Raw genomic sequence first — 21470 nt, 5'->3', positions numbered from 1 at the left:
CATTAGACTGGGGATGCTACATTTTTTGCATACGACTGTATAAACCCTGTGTGATGTATTATATGAAAACAAGTAATTTATAAATATTGGTGTTTCATCAGCAGTGATTTATCACCAATATTTATAAATGCACATAGCCTTAATATCAGCTGGGTCCAATAAATTAATATTACCATAGAAAACCAAGTCAAATTTACTATATAAAAACAAATCATTTATCAAAAAAAAAGTTTCATCAGTAATCCACAATAAATCCACATAGCCAATCAATACTTCATTTTATCAGCAGTGTTTGTAAAAGGCCTTAGATAAGCCTTAATATCACCTGGCTATCAGCCAACCGAAGCATAGGGCCCTAATACAGCAACATTAATATTATACTGTTAGTATTAATACTACAAGTAGAATTTATCAAATGGAACAGCAAACATAAATCAAAACAAGTGAGACCCCCGGAGACCTTATAGGACAATGATTCAATACTGCTGTCCTCACAGCAGACACTGAAAGCTGTTCCAACATTCTGATCCGCTCTCGCCTAGAACAGTCTTTACAGATATAAAGCCGCTCGGGCTCAAAGTCTGCCCAGCCGTGCTGTTTAAAATGGAGAGGTGGCGTTGGTAGACGTCGCGGCTGCACACTGATGTGGAGTTATCTGCTCTGCTCTGTCTAGGCAACAGGAATATGCGGGGACATCAGAACACTTTGCACAGCCTCGCTCTGGGTTCAAGGTCCAGTGACTTATCAACCCCACCAGTGGGGCAGACTCCAACAAGAGACAGGAAAAGAGCTCTGATGTCTCAGAAGCAGATGTCACCCACTCTCCCTCTCTATCTTTAACACCACAGACACCAAAGCTCATACCAGACACCCTCAGAAAATCTTATTATAGAAATATGTGATGTCTCACCTTGGGTCGTGTAAGCCAAACACCTACAGCTAGGACTAAAGGAACACTTTGCATAAGATAGAGAGCAAGGTCAGAATATAATCCTTACCAATTCTCCCTTTCTTGTGAATGTGTCCCGGCATGATCCCGATTTTGCACTCGCCAGGCTGGAAATGAAATGACAGAAGATTAATCACAGCTCACAGTAAAAGTGTCAAACTAGAAGAAGAAAAACTTAATAAATGATCAAACGGTTAAAGGAATTGTTCAGTGAAATGCTGAATTAACGCAACTAAGCTCTTATCTCAAATTGAGCTGATCAACCTAAACAAGTTTGGTGTCTGAAGTTTCTCCAGTTCTGCTTTTGGAGGGTACAGCATTGTTTTTAAACATGATTTCCAGTACTGCTCACTTTCTCTAAGCACCACATGGCCTTCTGTTATTACTGAATTAAAGAGCTCATATCACCGGAATCTACTAATATGTGAATATAGTTAAAGTTTTAAACCTTGTGAGTCCTGGTATCATATTGGACACAAAAAATAAATAAATACATGACAACAATTCCTTATATGACAAAAAAAAAAACAAAAAAAAAAAAACAAAGCCATTAAGATGAATGCCTCATCCCATTTTGCATGCTTTTACACATGCGTATATGATTTTTATATCTAATTTGTACTATTCTATCCATTTTTCCTTGGTCCTTTGATACCAAACAAATGCCAGCATAGAGAATCAAACCAGCACCATTGACGGAAATGCTCAACGCGACCGTTTTTATGCTGTGATCACGCTAGCATGATCGGCGAGTCCCGAGTGTTAAAATGTACTGTTCAGTGTTCAGTACATATGGTCCATATTTGCTAACTATGCTGCAAATCAGCCTGTTTTGAATTCATCCTTTCTTTGATGTAACACTAATCAACTCATTTAGATGTACCCACCTATTCAGCCTACAACACTTTAGCCCTGCCCATTCAAAATGAAGTTATAAGGAGTGTTTCAGCTTTTTGAATGTGCCACAGAAAAGACATCATTCAGCATATACCAGTCTTTAAAGACACAGCAGCAAAACAGTCAGTATAATATAGTCAGTATAAGGGACAAAGAGAGTTTGGAAAATGGTCATGTGAAAATGAATGTTGACCACTTTTGGTACATTAAACCAAACAACTTCAACCAAAAACAAGAAAAAGCAAAAAACAAGAAAAATGTAAAATATGCAAAATGTGCAAGATATGCAAAAAATGTAAAAACAAAAATGCCAAACAGACCACAAAAAGCTACAAAAGATGAACCTTAGCTTCAATTTTACGCTAGGAATGGCAGTCAATCTGAAGTCTTTAAGATAAACAGGCCAATGAAATTTCATAGAAAATATCCAACAGTGATTTTTCTGAGCTACTGTGATTTAAACTGTGAGAAATAAATTAAGGTTCGGGCCTGATATTTTTTTGGGATCAGAATATCCAACTTTTCTGGCTTGAGTTTTGATCCCTGAATGCAGTGAGAGACAAGGTTGTGATGTCGCAACACATGGAGGTTTGGTTGGATCTGATTGCTCCAACTTCCAATCTACAGGCATTTCACAAACTCTGAGCTATTAGGTTAAATTTCCCCACATAAAACTGGAGATGTTTTTTACTCATGTAGGCCACAAGTTAAAAACATGCAGCATGTTAAATTGGGATTTTGACATAAAAACAATTCATCTTTCAGCCATAGTTAATTAGCTGGTAGCAAATGTGATAAACTCACTAAATTGTGCATCAATCCCAAACAGACTTGCTCATATGGTTCCTGACACTGTTTGATACTTATTCATAAAACTGGACACTGTATAGATAGAACCGTTACCAGCAGACGTGAATGAATATTTTAAATTTAAAGGGAAAAATAATCCAAATAATCAATCAATCAATTAATTAATTATATTATTTCATTTAATTCTTTAAATAATTAAACATTTTACAGTCATCTGTCCAGCAAGTAGAGCTGCAGATCTTACATTAATGACGCCAGGGCAGTTGGGTCCGATGAGGCGAGTGACGTTCTGGCGGAGCAGCCTGTGTTTGACACGCACCATGTCCTGCTGGGGAATTCCTTCTGTGATACACACCGCCAGCGGAATCTCCGCATCGATGGCTTCTATGATGGCCGCTGCTGCAAACGGAGGAGGCACATAGATCACACTGGCGTCCGCTCCTGTGCCCTCTTTAGCCTGAAACCCAGCAATGAAGAGTGAAGTTAAACATGAGAAAAACTTCAGACGTTTAGAGACGATTCATGGATTAATGTGAGCCACGCTGTTACTAATGATTAGTAACATCTCCTGCGAAAGGTTTGGAGACGACTTCACTTCTTTTGAACGCTTCCACTTTATGTTGGCCCTTCACTGGTCATGCTTACGGAGAAGAGAGGGCCTTGACTCCCATCACTTAACAGAGGGTGGAGCCGAAGCTCAACTTAACAGCCTAATCTACTGTACTGCCTGCGTGCTAAGACACAGCTCAAATAAAGCTCCTGACTGCTTTATTTAACTTTGGTTCCTAATGCCAAAAGCTCCCTCATATGGCTAAATACTTTTGTTAAATGTGGCCCAATTGCTAAACTAGTTTATAACGACAGACAGAGCAACTTAGTTTCTGTGCCATTATTCAAACAGATAATAGTTATGCTGAAATGTCATCTATGTAAACTTTATTTAGTCATTAAAGAGAGGCAACACAGTTACACAGAAGACTTCCTCTTATCAGCACAATAAGAGTAAAAAAATGCAGTTTAAAACTGCTTCAGTTTTGGTGCTGGAGGAGAGGAGTATGTATTTAGGTTAAAGCTTGAGTGCATCTCAAGCTGTTTTGGTGCTGGAGGAGAGGAGTATGTATTTAGGTTAAAGCTTGAGTGCATCTCAAGCTGCGGGAACTCTTGAGCAAACTTTTTTGCATAAAAGAGCCGTGTGCTAAATCTTTTGAGTCTATTTTTCTTAGCTCTCAGCTAGTTCATCAAAGCGTCTCCCTTGGTATGAAAAGCAGGTTCTGTCTTAATGATAATCTGACATGTTCAAACTTTTAACCAGCTCAAAGTGCTGATGAGTACCGACATCAAATCAAGTGGATAAAGCAGGCGATATCTGACACTGATCCCAAGACAGCAGTGCCACTTCTTTAAAGACAAATATTTACAGGTGTGATAGTGTTCTGCTGTTTTACTGCTAAGCCTCTAACAAGTCATCGCAAAGAAGACATGCATGTCCCAAAACGTTTGACAGGTGGTGTACACTCCGCCCGAAATGTAGCAACCAGTGTGCTGTCACAGCTCTTTCATTCTCATTACCTCCTTCACTGTGTTGAAGACTGGCAAGCCCAGGTGGGTTTTCCCCCCTTTGCCGGGTGAAACTCCTCCAACTAACCTAGAGCCATAATCCAGAGCCTGCTGACTGTGGAAGGTGCCCTGTGGAAGAAAGGGAGCGAGAGACATTCAAGTCGGTGCTAACAGAAGGAGGGGAACATGCACACAAAAGGTCAGCAGAGTGACCCTGACAGATCGTTTTACACAGCAAGACCACCACCCGCCAGCTTTCAATCACATTACTACAGCCATGTTAAAGAGGCCTCAAGACCCAGTACTCAGAAATCTCGGAGCTCTAAGCTTTCAGAAACGACTCATGAAATCTCAAGTTTTCATCGTGATTCTGTTTGATTAGTTTCATTTGGTACGATTCAGTTTTACTTTGAGAAACTCTGAATTCTTTGAGCCTCAAAAGATGATCCTTGAGGGCCGGCGATCTAATGGGAAAACTGGGGGGAAATGCCCCCCCCCCCTCTTAAGAACAATGTAATAATGCTCATTTACTGTAAAGCCATTTCAATGCATGAATTTAGAGACACAAACTGGAACAGCAGTCAGCTGAAATTCTTCTATCAGGACAATATGCTGAGACTAGGGCCCATCATTTGATGAGGAGAGAAAATAAGGGGGGCACTGTAGCCTGGAGGGCTTGTTTCCTCACGTTACCAAACAAATTCTCTCAAAGACTACCTGATTCAACCTGATCCCCTATCAAATCTTCTGCAGAGAAAACACTACTGCTTCACATGATCACTAACGCTCCATCTACTACGTGACACCACATCAGACACATCCAAAACCAAATCTGAACTTCTCATAAATGTGGGTGGACAAGATTAGGGCTTTGAGCGGACTATGTAGCTATATGGAGATATAAGCAGGTGTTATCTTTAACTAGGCTTCTCCGCTATGTCTGTGTTAATCATTACAGAAAGTGTAGAAACATTATGGATAAGCCTACAGTGGGTTGTCTACACTGCCTGAATTGATGTCCATTGCTTTTAAAATTACAGCTGCAATTACATCTTCACAAGGGCAAAAAAAAAAAAAAAAACCTAGACATTTTCCACTCATCCACTTCCTACCTTCGCAACCGTGCCAACTTTTCTATCATCACTTTCTCTTCCTCCCTCATTTAGCGCGAGGCGAGCTGCTAACTCGGCCGTTTTTCCCGCACGCTGCCCCCCGTTAATGATGCCGCCGTGAATTTGAAGTATGGCTTGCTTATCAAGGCGCCGAGCAAAGTCAATGACATTCCAGTCGTTTCTCATCTTCCTTCTAATTATTATGAGTGCTCATTAGAACTTCATCTAATAACCCTTTATTATGTTAAGGAGTCGTTTGGACGAGCCAGCGAAGGGCTGGAGAGAAAGAGAGGACATGCATCAGAAAGGGGTGAGAGACGAGAGCCGGTTTGGACACCGTGGCCAGAACTCAATTACCGTGCGCCTTCATTTTTATCTGGACCCAATAGGACTGCAATGGAGATAAGCTGACATCCAAACACAAGCACTGCACACAATAAGATCATCTCTAGGGCAGTCACTGTGGATCATATTAGGAATTTAGTATCTAAACAACATTTTGACGATTTTCTGAGTAAACAGAGGTTTCAAAGAAGGCCAAACAGTAGAAACAGACTTTAAAAAAAAAGGTATAAAAAGATAAAAAGTCAAAAACAAATAACCCACTGCTGTGCTACGTTTGGTGGGAGGACGTTCCTCCCTCTATTCTGCTTGCAAGCACAATGTGCACCATTCTACCCCCATTCTCTTCAACTACTGTGAGACATATATGCATCAGAAAAAGACAGTTTATCTGAGTGTGAATTTGGTCAGAAAATTACTAACATTACGATAAATACAAATTTGGGTTAATGCAAAAATTTACCATTTCATGCATACCAATGTGGTTTTAGCCATTTCCAAACCTCTCCTCAAGTAAGACCGGCATTATTCGTACTTATCCTCCAATAAATGGTATGGAAGATTAAGTCAGGAGTGCTGCTAATGGAATTTAACAAATCTATGCGATGGCTGGGGACTTTGTTCTTCAACCTAGCTTACAATATATCAGCTACTTTTCTAAAAACAAGAAATTATTGTTACTTTTTACTGCATGTGTGTTTGTTTGAATATAGTCTCCAATGTTATCTAGAGTTTTACTGTCAAAAAGACTAATAATAATAGCAATTGCAGTGTCTAAATGTGTCTAAAAGTGCCTAAAAGAAAGATAAAGACTGATCAGTAATGGAATTAGTTTAGTGTTGACATTTACTGAATGTATTTTACATATTGTAAAATATCTTATAATATCACAGTGTGCATTTCTAGCATTTTGGTACTAAAGGTACTACTTGAATACTGACCACCTGCATGTTTGATTACACAGAAAGATCATTCGTTTTCTTTAATTGGATTCAGGGCAGCGAAGGATGTGAAAAGTTGAATATAGTAGTATTTTTTAAGTTTGGGACTGCTGGTGGTTTTTTTGCCTGGTTTTAGATGTCAGAATATAAATATCATGGCTTATTGTGAATATTGGGAATTAAAAAAAAGGATTTAGATATATTTTTGCCATATGGCCCCTAGTTTAGTGACGGCCATAAATTACAGCACTCTTCCACTTTTATCTGGAACCCTAATTTGAACCACAGCCACAAATCTCACAAACACACATGCCTGAACTAACAAGATATCATCTCATTTACACCCAAACAAAACAGAGAGAGAAGCTAAAGTTGTTAGTTTGTTTTGGACGTCATGTGGAACAGTGCGGTAATGTTCAACAAGCTATGCACTGCAAGTCACATGGAAAAGACAGACAAATGACAAAGAACACACACAATAAATAAATAAAAAGTAAAGGACAATAAAGGACCATTTTAAGACACATCATCACACATGACATCCAACATGTACAATAATATTTATTTATTCATCTCATTAAGGGTTGGGATCAAGTTAGAACGGACAACTTGCACTAGCAAGTGGCACGTTTGAAATAAGGCTATGGTCACTTAGGAGTACAATTATTGCACCGTACTGTATTTAACGTAGATGAGACTGTTGAGCTGCTCTGGTCAAACACCCTTGGTGCTGCAGGCAGGTATTATGTCTAAAAAAGCCCACTATATTATATAGTGGTAGGTAGCGCGGTCGCCTCACAGCAAGGGGGGCCTGGGTTCGATGCCCCAGTCGGGCGACCAGGGTCCTCTCTGTGTGGAGTTTGCATGTTCTCCCTGTGTCTGCGTGGGTTTCCTCTGGGTTCTTCCTCCCACAGTCCAAAGACATGCAGTCAGGCCAATTGGATATGCTAAATTGCCCCTGGGTGTGAGTGACTGTCTGTGTCTGCCCTGGCGACCTGTACAGGGTGTCCCTGCCTTCCGCCCGACGACTGCTGGGATAAGCTCCAGCACCCCCCCACGACCCTGACGGAGAAGCAGCTTGGAAAATGGATGGAAATAAGATATATGTTTACATAACCCACTAGCTTACCCAGGCCACATCAGCTGTAGTTCATATAATATTTACCCCGTAAATCTCTATACGCGTTTAAACCAAAGTTTATTTTAGCCTGAAGCTTAAAATATAATGGCAATCCAATTAAAATGTATCACAATTTTTTTGGGAACTCAAGTAAAACAACTGAAATGTTAATAAGCCCAAAGCTCAAGCGCTGAATGCCACCGGCTTGAACCTGCTGCTCCGCGGCTCTGCAGACAGACAGTTACTGGGCTAAAAAGAAGAAAGCTGCAAACTGAGTTCTGGCTCAGATCGACAGGCTCAGATACATGTTTGCTATGCTTAGTCTCCAACTGATGGTGTGAAATAGTTTCAAAGCTCCTACTGAGAAGAGTTTTCTCAGAATGAGATACAGTACCACTTTGCTTCGCTGCAGAAGGGCCTCAGAATCTTTCCTTCTGAAAGACCCTTTAACCATCACGATGGATGAGTTGCACTGAAAAACATAACTAGTTAGCATTTTGCTAGAACAATCAATGGCCCATATTTATCAGACTCCTCACAGCAGGAATGCTGATCTGGAGTTTGTTTACACTGAACAGACTTACATGAACTGATGAAACCTGATCTTAGATCAGTGCGCTTACTTATTTTCTGCAAATAATAATTTGTCATTTTTTAACTTACGGCAGGTTGAATGCTGCACAATTTTTTACAATTTATGTTTGTAAAAACTCATGGTCAGCTGTTCCCCACAGCAGCACCACCAAGGCCACTGTTTCAGAACACCCTCAGACCGTAGTGTCAGGTGTCGCACATCAAAGAACACAGCTTCAAGTTGAAGATTACATTACAAAATTAACATTTTGTGGCCAAACTACAACCACATCCTTTACTGCGCTTCATTATGTTCTATTACCCCACAGCGATTAAGCTTCAACGTACAAGCTTCAAGTTACAGCAAAGGGAAAACATATTCCCTGACCAAGTCTGTGACCTCTGACTTGCCAAAGCACTTAACTGAATAAGTGGTCTCTACTAACAACACATGCCTACCAAACATAACACAACTGAAAATCAGCCTGACAAACACAGCAGAAGCAGGTAGACGATGTGAACAATTGTGGTTGGTTGGTGTAGTGGGTAACACCTCTGCCTTCTATGCTGTAGACTGGGGTTCAATCCCCTGCCTAGACAAGCACCCTACACTATAGCAATGAGAGACCTTGGGCAAGACTCCCAACACCACCTCTGCCTACCTGTGTAACAATGATCAAAACTGTAAGTCGCTCTGGATAAGAGCGTCAGCTAAATGGCATAAATGGAAATGGAAACGGAAACAATGATGCGTGGACCACCAACCTGTTTTCCTGTGAAGCCTTGGCAAATAACCTTAGTGTCCTTGCTGATGTAGAGATTCTTCCTTGATCCGGTATAACAGTGTCGGACCCCAGCCTGCTGCACTGGAAACACATGAGATTGGGGGGGGTTAGAATTAGAACCCAAGTTTAAAGCTCATATCAGACCATTTTTCATATGTGGGTTGAGGCTTTTGTAAAAGGGGTCTCTTTTTGAATATCACTGAAGTGAAGTGAAGTCAGAATGTGAGCGAGAAACCAAAAGGCCAAGCCATGCATGGAGTAACAGCACCAACATGTGTTCACAGAGTGAACACCACACATCACAACTCTCACAAAGCACATTCAATACACATGACACGGGTTTTCAGCGAACATGAGCTCACGCTTACACGTTCTTCTATTCTAAAACGGCATTCGTGCGGTTTATTAATCAAAAACATATCAACCGTGACCATTTTCCACGCTCGGAATTAAACAGGCTGCATGAGTTACTGTGACTTTAAGACCTATCTACAGGGAGATTTTCTGATTTCCAGACCAGGAAAATCTCTTTCCTAATGATGCATCTTGAAGGTAGAAGGAATTTCTGAAAAACGTCTACGAGGCACAGACTTCAGGACGGGCTATAATTAATGTTTTTTACTGCTAGCTGGCTAATGCAAAGGATACGAGCAGACAACTAACACACTAGTGCTCGGATAGTGTTTATTAGCTTCTACAACAGTGGCTTCACTGGTAGTCAGAATTTCTTTATTGTAGTGGGGGTTCCTACTAGATGTATGATGTATTTTGTGCAATGCATGCTGGGTATTGTAGTAAGAAAACAATGGATGAAACCACAAAAAGGACAAAATTGGGAATTCTGTCAAAGAGACGAAGCTGAGGGATCCAATGCTACACTACAAAATATTACACAATATGGCAAATATCAGATTAAATGATAGTGTTATGCCAGAACGCACCTTTAAATAAAAGCTCAGTAAAAACTACAGTTAGGCCATCAAAGGCAGCACAATTCCCCTTCACAGGCATGGGAAAAAGGCAAAAGGGAAGTTAGTCAATATGACAGAGTTCAGTTTAGTGGACCTTCCAGCATTGACCAAAGCATAGTCCAATGTTGCACAACACTGGAGTAGTTATCAGGAACTAAGAGTGTCATGTATAATTTAAAAATAGATATATATATATGCCTATTTTCACATTTTCATGTAATATATGCATATTTTCATTCATGTACACACACATACACATATCGTTGTTGTCGGAACAAAACCTTGGATCTCCAAAATGGTAACTTTACAGGAGAAGGAAAAGACATACTTCACTTTTAATGTAAGTCAATGGAACCAGACGTCTTTCCAAGTCATTTTGGGACATTTCTTTTGGTCCATTCTTCATGAAATGTACACACAGTGTAAAGGACACCGGGTGTGTTCAAATTATGTCAAAAACTGAAAAATGACACAAATGGAGATTTGAGGTTTTCTTCCAACATCAGGGATATACATATATGTATATAAAGTGCATGCTGGGTTGAAAGGTACATGTATGTTACTGCCATTTCACATCAAACCACTCCAAACTACACTGTTGACTTTGCAAGCACTGAACTATCCTGGAATGTGGTGAAACTCCACTGAGCTGCCCTTTGAGTTAGACTCCACTCTTCTCTTCTTTTTCAGGCTCACGTTGGAGTAAAATAAAAGGCTGAAGCTCCAAAGTGAGAGGTGTGAGCAACAGCCAAGCAATTCAAGAGCAACACCAACAGCAGACGAGGATACTAACCACACAAGCTAGAGGATACACTTCAGTACATGTTTCAGCATTTGGAAATAGTCAAGAAATTTAAGTTTCAGAAAAAAAATGTGCTGAAGAACAAGGATCTAATCAAGCAAACAGAACTGAGTAGAAACTGCCCACCTCAGCTAACTGCCCTTAAAATAAGCATGGAAAAGCTTTTCACTGTTATGGACATAATTATGAAGAAAACGGAGTGAAGTCCTGGGCAGAGTAAAGAGCTGAGATCCTCAGCAGAGTAAAGAGCTGAGACCCTCAGCAGAGTAAAGAGCTGAGACCCTCAGCAGAGTAAAGAGCTGAAATCCTCAGCAGAGTAAAGAGCTGAGATCCTCAGCAGAGTAAAGAGCTGAAACCCTCAGCAGAGTAAAGAGCTGAAATCCTCAGCAGAGTAAAGAGCTGAGACCCTCAGCAGAGTAAAGAGCTGAGATCCTCAGCAGAGTAAAGAGCTGAGATCCTCAGCAGAGTAAAGAGCTGAGATCCTCAGCAGAGTAAAGAGCTGAGATCCTGAGCAGAGTAAAGAGCTGAGATCCTCAGTAGAGTAAAGAGCTGAGACCCTCAGCAGAGTAAAGAGCTGAGATCCTCAGCAGAGTAAAGAGCTGAGATCCTCAGCAGAGTAAAGAGCTGAGACCCTCAGCTGAGACCCTCAGCAGAGTAAAGAGCTGAGATCCTCAGCAGAGTAAAGAGCTGAGACCCTCAGCAGAGTAAAGAGCTGAGATCCTCAGCAGAGTAAAGGCTAAAGTCTCCCTGACAGCTGAGCTCAGAGTTCAGGAGCTCGCGCTGGCCTCCCTGCTCTCAGTGCTGCGATACAGCGTAGCAGCTGTCCGTCAGAGCCAGACTCAGCTTCTGCTGCACGGCCTCGCCCTAACAGCCCTGCAGAGCTCTCCTAAACAAGGACAAGAAAACGTGCGCTTAATAAAAAATCAACTTACAGAGCAGCTTGGCGAAAAGTCTGCTGCTCGCCATCTTCGGTCATTCACCAATGACACGGGCAGAAACGTCACCGGCCGCGGCGCTCTGATATCTGCCTGCTACTGAGGCACGTTACCGCGCTAAAGTACATGGAACGGATTTTTAATAATTTATCTGGGACAAATATCACAATAAAATCACTTATTTTGTTAACTGGGCTTTAAAGCGTTAATATGAGCTGTAAATAATACAAAGTAAGCCGTCAAACAGGCGATCTTTCATGGGGGATGAAAATGCAAGGAATGCTGGGTAATGTAGTTTCATTAACCCGCAGTTCGATTTACATTGGAAAAAAAAATCCGTCTCGTGACAACAAAAATAACAATAATAATAATAAAAACAACACCAATAATAAAAACAACACCAATAATAATAATAGCAATAATAATAATAATAATTAATAAAAAAGAAATAAAGTGTATTTGAGCCCTGTGCAGTTGATGCATCAGTCCCCCTGAATCCTAAAGACATCTGAAAAGATGCTGTGTAGATCTGCTATGGGACATATAGAAACTGTAGAATGAACACTTTATATTAGTATCTGGCTGACATGGCTAAAATGCCGGCAACTCTTTGTATTCCCACAAAATTCAAAAATTCTATTTATTGTGTCCTGATAAAATTGTCAATGTCAACTTTATTTATTGTTTTATTTGCTTAGTTATTTTATTTATGCCATTAGGAAAAAGGTACAATTATTATTAATTATTAATCCGTTAAAACCGTTGTTTTAAAGACACACTACCACTCTCCATAGTGGGTGGGGCTTGTCGTCGAAATGAGCCAATCGGAATCCACCAACTGTGCGGAAGCTGATTGGCTGACGGTGTTTTCGAACCGCCTTGTTCTCTTGCGCGAATTCACCATTGCTTTGTACGCCAGTCCCGCCGTAGACCTCAAACAGAAGCTACGTAGAAAACTTCACTCCTGACGTAGTTCGGCATGAGGAAACATCTCGCTTAGTGCGAATGAAAAAGCGCCCGCAAAGTCATTCAAGATGGTGCTGGAAACTATTTCGAGAATTATCAAAGTGCAACTGCCAGCCTACCTCAAGAAGCTCCCGCTGCCAGAAACGATCGGAGGATTTACGAGACTTACAGGTAAAAAGTGTGGAAGTGTGTTCATCAGGCTGCTCTGCGCTTCTGCTGCTGCTGCTGCTGCTGCTGCTGCTTCTGCTGCTTTACCATCTCTCTGTTTCAGAGAGTGGAGCAGAAGTTTCAGGGCTGTGTCTAATATAGTGGAAAATAAGGGAGGTTGGAATAGAAGAAAGAGTGTTTCACTCTCTCTCTCTCTCTCTCACTCTCTCCACAAGGAGTTTTTTCAGACAAGGACAAGAAATAATAGTGTCAGATTTCCAGCTCTGTTGTACCCAATCAGATATGCTGTAAACAGTACAGACCATCAGATTTGCACAGGTCCAGTAAATAAGTCACTTATGCAGTAGCAAATACTATAAACCTACGTTACCCTCAAACATCTCTACACTCCATCTATTCTATGAAGCACGGTGTAACCACACGGTGTAACGCTCATCTGCTCAATTAAGCACTTTTAATCAGTGTGTATCATTTTGCCCTGCTCTGTATTTTTGGGAGTTCATGCTTGCTTACATGGTTGTGCACTAGTATTAACCTCTTATTGGGTTAGAGCTTCCTGCAGCACCCGCAGAAGAGGAGACAAAGCAAGACACAGCTTCTAGTTTAACACCTGCCCGTGTATTTAAATACGTAAAGGGCAGTTACCCCAAGTATTTTTTCCAGCTTAAAAAGTTAACTGAGAAGTAAGACAGTGTTTTGAAGAAAAGTGGCTTATTCTAGAGAGACTTAACAACTTCTTTATAATCTCAGTGAAAGGAACCAGGGGTCAGGGATGCTATGATGCACAATTCTAGCTTTGCACGTTTCTCAAAAATGCTGTATTTCTCATCAAAACAATCCGACTTCAGTTACTTCTCATGTGCAAGCTGCTGAGTTTTTGAAAATTTGGTGGAATTCCCCTTAAAGACTTGGCAGAGCACATCTCGTGACTGCTGCTGTCCTGCTGGCTGTGAGGTTAGCATACCTAATACATGTGAGAAAGCCCACAATACAGAGCAGGGAGAGGTTACAGAATGCAGGTTGCACCCCACCCTCAGGTCATCCATGCAGCATGTGCTTTATGGAGGAGAAGCAGAAGAGTGCTACTGTATAGGTGTAATTGTAGCAGGGAATGTAAAGCTGCATTCATTCTTCTGCATTCTGCCCTTTCACTGCTTTGAAGTGGCTCACATTCAGGCTCCTTTACCTCTGTTTCAACCCACAGCCGTGTCACATCATCAATCACCAGCGCAGGAATCTTTAGTGCAGATTTAATGTGGCTTAAAAGACGATTCACACTCCATTACATTCATGGGATTCGTCTGGGATCAAACTCTGTGGCCATAACTCTTTCAAGTTAGCATGTAATTGGCCTGGGATTGTTTAATTAAGCATACGGCCTACTTTTTGCCGATTAAATCACATTATTGCCGTGAGAATTAACCTGAAGCTGCTCTTTCTGCACCACTTGGTACAGTCTGGTACCAATGGACACTTCACTATTAGCTTTTCCATGGCCCTGAGTTGATGCTAACTAATACAAGTTACTTTGGCCAGTTGTTGCAGGTTTTGGAAGGAATAGTTTGACAAAAAATAAAACATATCATTTCTATCCTCACGAACCTCCTGTTATCTGTACTTTTGGCAAAATGATCTGTAATTGGCATAATGTGACCTAGATAAAAGATGGCTGTAGCTGCTTATAGCTACGCTAAGTACATTTGTCCGTTTCTTTTAAGTATCTAGAATGTCATACAGTGTGAGAAACCACACAGTGAACACAAGTGCGACTTTATTTGAGGTTCCTCAACACGTTCATGCAGTTTAAGCAACGTTGCGGTTATTTAGGCATGCAGTTTCTGCAGTGCTAACTGGTTATTAGCTTGTTCTTGTTGGCTAACGTACACAGACGTGATCGAGTCTGTTTAAGGAGAAAGTGTGTAATTCTGCACTGAACTGCTCTCTTAAGCTGTGTAATAACTTCAGTCTTAATCAGGCCGTGTTTCTGGGAACCTCATCTGAATTTGGTTCGGCCACTTTGTGGAACGTTATTGGCATAAAATGTAGCAATTGGGACTACATTTATCTGGCTTAGCATGAGTGTTTATGTTGGGTTTCAAACACAGTGAAATGAATGAAGTGCAATCAGTGAAATAGCCCAGTGTGGCCTAAACGCTTTCCTCTTTTGGAGTACAACAAATACGTCTTATCAGTTTGAGATATCCAACTCATTTAAACATGATCATTTTTAAAGCAAATATCTGCCGATACCGATGTCTTCATGCGTCCCTGGTTGGAATTACCACTGTAGGTCTCTGAAGTCCATCTGGAATCAGCCCTTATTGGGAACTCTGGGCCCGAGCTGATTGTCTCTATGGGAAAAATGAATGGCATTTTCCAAAAATGCTGCTATCACGTCCTTTGTCGAACAAAAATGTTCTAAACCTCATATGTTTTGCCATACAAATGTTTTTCTTTTGGCCATTAAGGAGCTGTAATAGGAATATTGCTACATGCAAGCTCTGTTAAATGTGGTAGTAGTATTGTCATATTACAGTGTTGAAGTTCATTGACTTCATTTCATACTTGCAGCATGGAACTTTATTCCTATAGTGATAGGAAACAGTAGCTTTAAACTCTAATAATATGCTGGTCTGTTTTACTATGACAATTATGGACACTTATTATAACTACTCTGGAGGGGAGGCCAAAGACAGTACTCACAGGTAAGACAGGGTAAAGCAGTTGTGCTACATTGTTGTTTGTGTCGTATCATTCGCAGAAGCCCATGAGAAACCTTGGAGGCAAACAACTTTTTTGTGTATGTTCAGTTTCAGAGTGGCTCCGTCTCCTGCCTTTGTTGGGAATATTGGCCCTGCTGGGCTACCTGACCATCCGGCCCTTCCTGCCCAAGAAGAAGAAGCAGAGAGACTGTCTCATCAACCTAAAGATCCAAAAAGAAAACCCCAAAGTGGTCAATGAGATTGACATAGAAGACCTACGAAGCACAAACGTCTGCTACTGCAGGTGTTGGCGTTCTAAAACGGTGAGGAGCAGGAAAAAAACATGGCATGTGGGACATAAATATGTCTCGTCTAAGCCTGTGTAGATGGATAGATAAATGATAGCCCCATTTTGTATTACGCTGATTGGTAGAGTACATACCAGGAGTGTAATAATACAGCATATATTATTATGCCTAGCATGTTAACTCATGGCTGAGATATTGGCTTCTGGCACGTTGGTCTGTCTGAATAGATCAGGCAGAGCTCCACTGTGCCAAAATAAAGTCTGAAATATTGTACTTTTATAATGCTGAATAAGACATAAGAGGCCCCTTTCAGAAGACCCCCTTCTCAGATTACACTGAGCACTACATTGCTGTTGAGTATTTCTGAGGCCACAATAAGAATCATTTCCTTTACACGATTTGCAGTGTTATTAGTTCTCTCACCCATAATAAACTCTCACTATTTGAATTGTAGAAACTATTATGGCTTGCAGAAATGAGCATCATCGTAATGTTCATAGTAGGATAAACAAAGTCTACTTACAAAGCAAAGATTTCTGGTGGGTAATGCTGGGACTAGTGAGGAAACAAAGTAAAAGTGGTGGTTAGACAGCACTTTCTATTAATAGTCGTGGGTGTTGGTGTATATATGTATGTGTGTGTGTGTGTGTGTGTGTGTGTGTGTGTGTGTATATATATATATATATATATATATATATATATATATATATATATATATATATATATAAAGCTTTCAAAGACACGTTAAAGAAACATGGTTATATAGTGTACTGCATAGTTATAACCGTGTTTATAATTCCTTATGAATGCATTGTTGCATGCTATTCATCTTTATAGCTTCCTTTGCACCCGGTATTTGGTGTGTTGCAGAAACTTTACTAGTCACGAAGGAAATTGCAGGAATTAGCCTGAGACTTCCTATGATTTTTGTTAAGTCCCCCACAGTCACCGATAACGTTTTGCACATGATAAGCAGTACATGCAAACGCGCTCATACTAGTCTCTGCTATTTTACTCTAGTTTAAATGTTGGACAAATTCCAGACAACCTGGATACAAAAAGTGAAACTCAATCGCCCAGAGCCTGGCAAATATCAGCGACTCATTTAACACTCATTTAACGAAAGATTTACAACTTTCCCATTTTATGTTGACATCCCGGGAAAATGTTAGTTTGCGTCCTTCTAAAGGAGGAAGTTAGATTTGAATGGAAGTAGCCTTTTGAAACGGTGATGTGTTTTGCATATCTTCGCATGCCCCCTGAGGCTTTGGCTTCCTCTTTTCAGTACAGCATAAAAACGGCTGACTCTGAGCCGCAGAGGGGGGTTTGTAGTTTGCTGAATAAAGTGTATAATGTCACAGTATCATTGTCAACCCCTAACGTCATTTTTCCTGTTGCAGTTTCCTGTTTGTGATAAATCACACATAAAGCACAACGAATTGACCGGGGACAACGTGGGGCCGCTCATACTGAAGAAGAAGATTCTATAATCCATGTTTTTCATCAGCCAGGGAGGAGAGCAGAACAGGTGCTCTGGCTTCCTTTCAGAAAAAAAGCCACTAGTTTCATTTACTCCCTATAAAAAATACACCTTTAACCTAATGTGTCGTACTGTTGATTGACACCACATTGCTGTATATTCATATGCTGTGAAGAATGGGCCTGATCTTCTAGAGAATCCAAACGAGATGTTATTTTGGCTTTGTAGGTTTGCCTCGTACTGATCCGTTCACTTTTTTATACTCTAAAGTGGTTTATGCAGTGTGCCTTAAGTGTGCAATTTGACTGGACCACAAACTACAGTAACAAACTAAAGACAGTGCCATGAGTCTTCTTAGCTAAAGAAATACTCCAGCATTTTGTAAAAGTAATGTTTATCTAATGCATCTGTAACGCACCCTTGATTACCACAGATGATAAATTTGAGGCTTTTTCCTGTACGCAGAAAGGAACAGAAAACTCAATTACCTGAAACTAACTCACAATAAAAGTGACCTTTTGCATTCCATAAGCAATCGTTTATGTGGAAGACTTTCATTAATCCTTCAATACAAAGTATTTTAAGCTGTAAATCTTTATAGTTCATCAAGGCTCGATACTAATGCTGTTCCGGGGATGATACAAGTAGCATGCGGGATAAAATTAAAGCCGCTTTGAAAAGCATATTGCATATTGGTATTGGAAAAAATGTCGTTCCGTGCTGCACGGCAGTACACGACTGATGGTGGTATGCAGCCATGGAAACATTGCCATGGTGACAGCAATACCAGCGAATAAGGATCATTATCAGTGGAGACTTTAGCAGTGCTGGCTTTTAAGGTGAATAAAAAATTCAGTTTTATTTACATCTTTATTAATACAAATAATCCAGTTTATTTCACTTCTTTTACATTTATATGACTAATACTGGACCAAACTTCAAAAACCTGAAATGACTAAAACCTGATGTTTTCTCCTTTTTTTTTTTTTTTTTTTTGGATATACATACAGTGATGATTAGCCACGTTTACATCCAGCCTAATTATTAGTTAATAATCTAATAGCTCAATCAGAAAAGAAAACGTCCATGTAAACACCAACTCCAACTGAGGCCATTCAGAATACAATTTGTACCCGATTGAACGAGGTGGGTAATCCTGTAAATAATACGTTAAATAGTAGAATAATAGCCATGTAAACGTCTGAATTCCAGTCTGAAAGTGGAAGTATGTTGTGCGTATGAACTCATAATCCGGCTCTGGCTAAAGTTTTAAAAGACGGAGGTGGGACGGACGTCCAGCTTATGTGTCTCAGAACACGACGTCTTCCTCTCGGCCTTCTTTAATGAGGACATGTGAAGGACATTTTTCTGAGTCTGACATATTTCTAAAGTAATGAAAGAAACAAGCACTGCTCACTGCTGCTCATCTCACTCTGACTGGACCTCACGATGTTCGCTGTCATGGTAACGTTTAAACGCTACTCCACGCATGCGCATCAGTTTGGATCAGATTACTTGTAGTGAGCATATAGAGGAAGATTTTTCATCAGATTGTTGAACAGAGTGCATATAAACACCTCAGTCTGAATCTGTAATCGGAATGTGATCAATTTGGACTGGCAAAAATCTTTGATCTTTGCATGTAAGCGTTGATTTTAAATAACATTTTATAATTGATCAAATTTTGTTTCCAAAACAGAACTATTTAAAGATAAAATGTAGTAATAATACATATAATAAATACATATAATGTAAAACACTTTATCGCTGCTGTCGGTAATATTAGTCAATGTAAGTCTATAGAATAAGACTTTGTTTATTTTGGTCCATCCTTCATGAAATTTACACACAATATAAAAGCCAGCATGCATTTTCAAATTATGTCAAAAACTGAAAATCGACAAACATGGCGATACGAGGTTTTGTTCCGACAGCAGCGATATATAGCAAAATACAGTGTTTTACGACTTTATCTCTTTACCATAACATATTGACAGCCACTGACACTTTTCTTTTCACTTGTGCCACCGTTCAACAGTAAAAAGTTATGTTTTCTAAAACAAAAAATGATAAGTAGTAATGAGGAACACATGTGGACGAGCGACTTACAAGAATTAGGATTAAAAATTCCAAGAAACTGTAGAAAGATTTAAAATTGAAATATAAAGCCTGTAGATGTTTTTCTGTACCATATAGAGCTTCCAACTCAGTGGCCTACTGTCACAATGTAAGCACAGTATTAGGGATACTGACCGGAGCTGCTTTTTGTTGGTTACAGCTTCAAATCTATGTTGTTGTCATGTTTCCCAACTTTTCGCGGAATGCAGCAACTGCCCATTGACCTCTATTATAACTGAATTTCAAGTCAGCGAGTTTTCTGTTCTTTCTAAAAACCGTGAAATGCACGAAAGTTACAGTCAGTGCTGAGTAACTGTGTGATACAGATGTGGTAAATAGAGATTAGCTTGAAAAATGCTGAAGTGTTCATTTAATCTATCAGTATCTGCTGGCTGCATGTTAGAGCTGATGATTATGAAAGATTAGGCTAGGCTGTTGCTTACGCAATCTATAGAAACTATTCCTGTTGTACATCATTGGGATCATCTTTTCTTAATGATCTTTTCTTTCTTGTCTGTGTTTATCCAGCTGTCAGAGCGGTAATGAAGCATGAGTTAAATTATTAATCGGGTGGATGCTGGGTCACTGTCCTCTACCTTGAATACCTTTGCTGTTGAAGGGCTAACAGCCGATACTTCAGTTTGTTTTATTCTCATACAACTGTTTTAAACATGTAATGTTCATTATTGAAGAAATCTGTACAAATGACTCTAAATCTGGATTAGTTTTCCAGAGCGTATCTCAAAGCTGTGTGGATTTTGTAGGTTTAAAATAAACTATTACTCACTGAATACAATCCAAACAAACTGGTCGGCTCAGTATTGATTTGCTATGATCATAATAACTATAACTATACGCTTAATAGCCAAATACCTACCTTGTACTTTTACTAACAGGCCACTTTATTAGAAACACCAACTTTATATTTCCTCTATGTACAGTACTGTGCAAAAGTCAGTGACCTTTTCATTTTTTTAGTATTTAGTTTTCTGTGTCCACTCTTTGCCTTTATTACAGCTTCTTTTCTGTTTGGGAGACTCGCTTGACAGTTTTTCATAGAAATCTTCTGGGATATTCTTCCACACCTCCAAAGTTCAGTCTTAGACGTTGGTTGCTTTTTACATTCCAAGTGATCCCAACCACATAAATGACGCTACGGTGTGGACCCTGGGGTGGTCAGTCTATTGTTCTGAGAATGACAGCAGCTTCGTTTTGAATGTTATTCTTTTTTTTTTCTTCTTTCTTCAGTAAGGGCTTCTTGACAGCTGCACACTGTTTCAGACTCAGTGTTGAGTCGTCTTCTCACAGTGGAGGGATGGACAGAAACACCTGTGGAGGTTTTTTTTTTTTTAGATCTGAAGCAGCTTGATTTTCTCCACTCTCTCAAAGATGCAAACTTTAAGTGCTATTTATCTGATGATAATGGGATCATTTTGCTCCTTATAGAAACATGATCATTTGTACTTAATGGTCATTTTAACTCTGACCTCTGCGCAGTACTGTATGTATAATATAATGTTCCTGGGTTCTTTTTATTTTCACATGGACAGAGAAGTCACATGTGTAACTGTACATGCAATGTGCCTAATATTTTTACTTGTAAAATAAAGCACTGTAAAAACACAAACTCTGTTTCGAATTCACGTCTGTAGAAAAAGAGAAATGCACATATTAAAGGCCTGTGCTCTGGAACCATGGAGAGAACTGAGAACTAGACAGTTAAACTGCACCAGACTGGCCCCACAAAATAAATAAATAAGTGTACTAAATAAGACCGTATGAAAGCTCACTGGTGTTATTTGGAATGTGGGCTTCTATGTCGGGCTCTCTTATTTTACTGTAATTTGCATTGCATGATATAAGCTTTGCGGCACTGAGATATGCTTTCAAATGAGACGGGGGATTTTATCCCTCGCTCTTCAACCAAATGCGGC

At 40.0% G+C, this 21470-nt stretch overlaps 2 protein-coding genes across 2 annotated transcripts in view; one reads left to right on the top strand and one right to left on the bottom strand.

The window, feature by feature from the left end:
- The window catches only part of suclg1 (succinate-CoA ligase GDP/ADP-forming subunit alph), a 30006-nt gene extending 18086 nt beyond the window's left edge, over nt 1-11920 (bottom strand). Inside the window, exons 1-5 of the mRNA XM_017709466.2 lie at nt 11792-11920; nt 9067-9167; nt 4226-4342; nt 2901-3113; nt 999-1056 (exon numbers count right to left, since the gene is read on the bottom strand). Of these exons, the coding sequence (XP_017564955.1) occupies nt 999-1056; nt 2901-3113; nt 4226-4342; nt 9067-9167; nt 11792-11825 (523 nt within the window). The 5' untranslated portion in view covers nt 11826-11920. The remainder of the gene's footprint in view (nt 1-998; nt 1057-2900; nt 3114-4225; nt 4343-9066; nt 9168-11791) is intronic.
- An 815-nt stretch (nt 11921-12735) lies between these two features.
- On the top strand, nt 12736-21163 carry cisd2 (CDGSH iron sulfur domain 2). The gene is made up of 3 exons (XM_017709464.2): nt 12736-12931; nt 15739-15953; nt 17339-21163. Exons 1-3 carry the CDS (start codon nt 12829-12831, stop codon nt 17426-17428), a joined length of 408 nt encoding a protein of 135 aa, XP_017564953.1. The 5' UTR covers nt 12736-12828; the 3' UTR covers nt 17429-21163.
- Nucleotides 21164-21470: the final 307 nt, after the last annotated feature.

Source organism: Pygocentrus nattereri, chromosome 22 (genome assembly GCF_015220715.1).
Source record: "Pygocentrus nattereri isolate fPygNat1 chromosome 22, fPygNat1.pri, whole genome shotgun sequence".
Lineage (NCBI taxonomy): Eukaryota > Metazoa > Chordata > Actinopteri > Characiformes > Serrasalmidae > Pygocentrus > Pygocentrus nattereri.
Note: the sequence above shows the minus strand (reverse complement) of the source record. Positions and strands in the feature narration are given on the sequence as shown.

Bases quoted from the DNA above. Each gene is read 5' to 3' on its own strand.
- cisd2 (XM_017709464.2), top strand. From the start codon at position 12,829: ATGGTGCTGGAAACTATTTCGAGAATTATCAAAGTGCAACTGCCAGCC. The intron at 12,932-15,738 runs GTAAAAAGTGTG...GTGTATGTTCAG, and splicing joins AGGATTTACGAGACTTACAG to TTTCAGAGTGGCTCCGTCTC. The intron at 15,954-17,338 runs GTGAGGAGCAGG...TTCCTGTTGCAG, and splicing joins GGTGTTGGCGTTCTAAAACG to TTTCCTGTTTGTGATAAATC.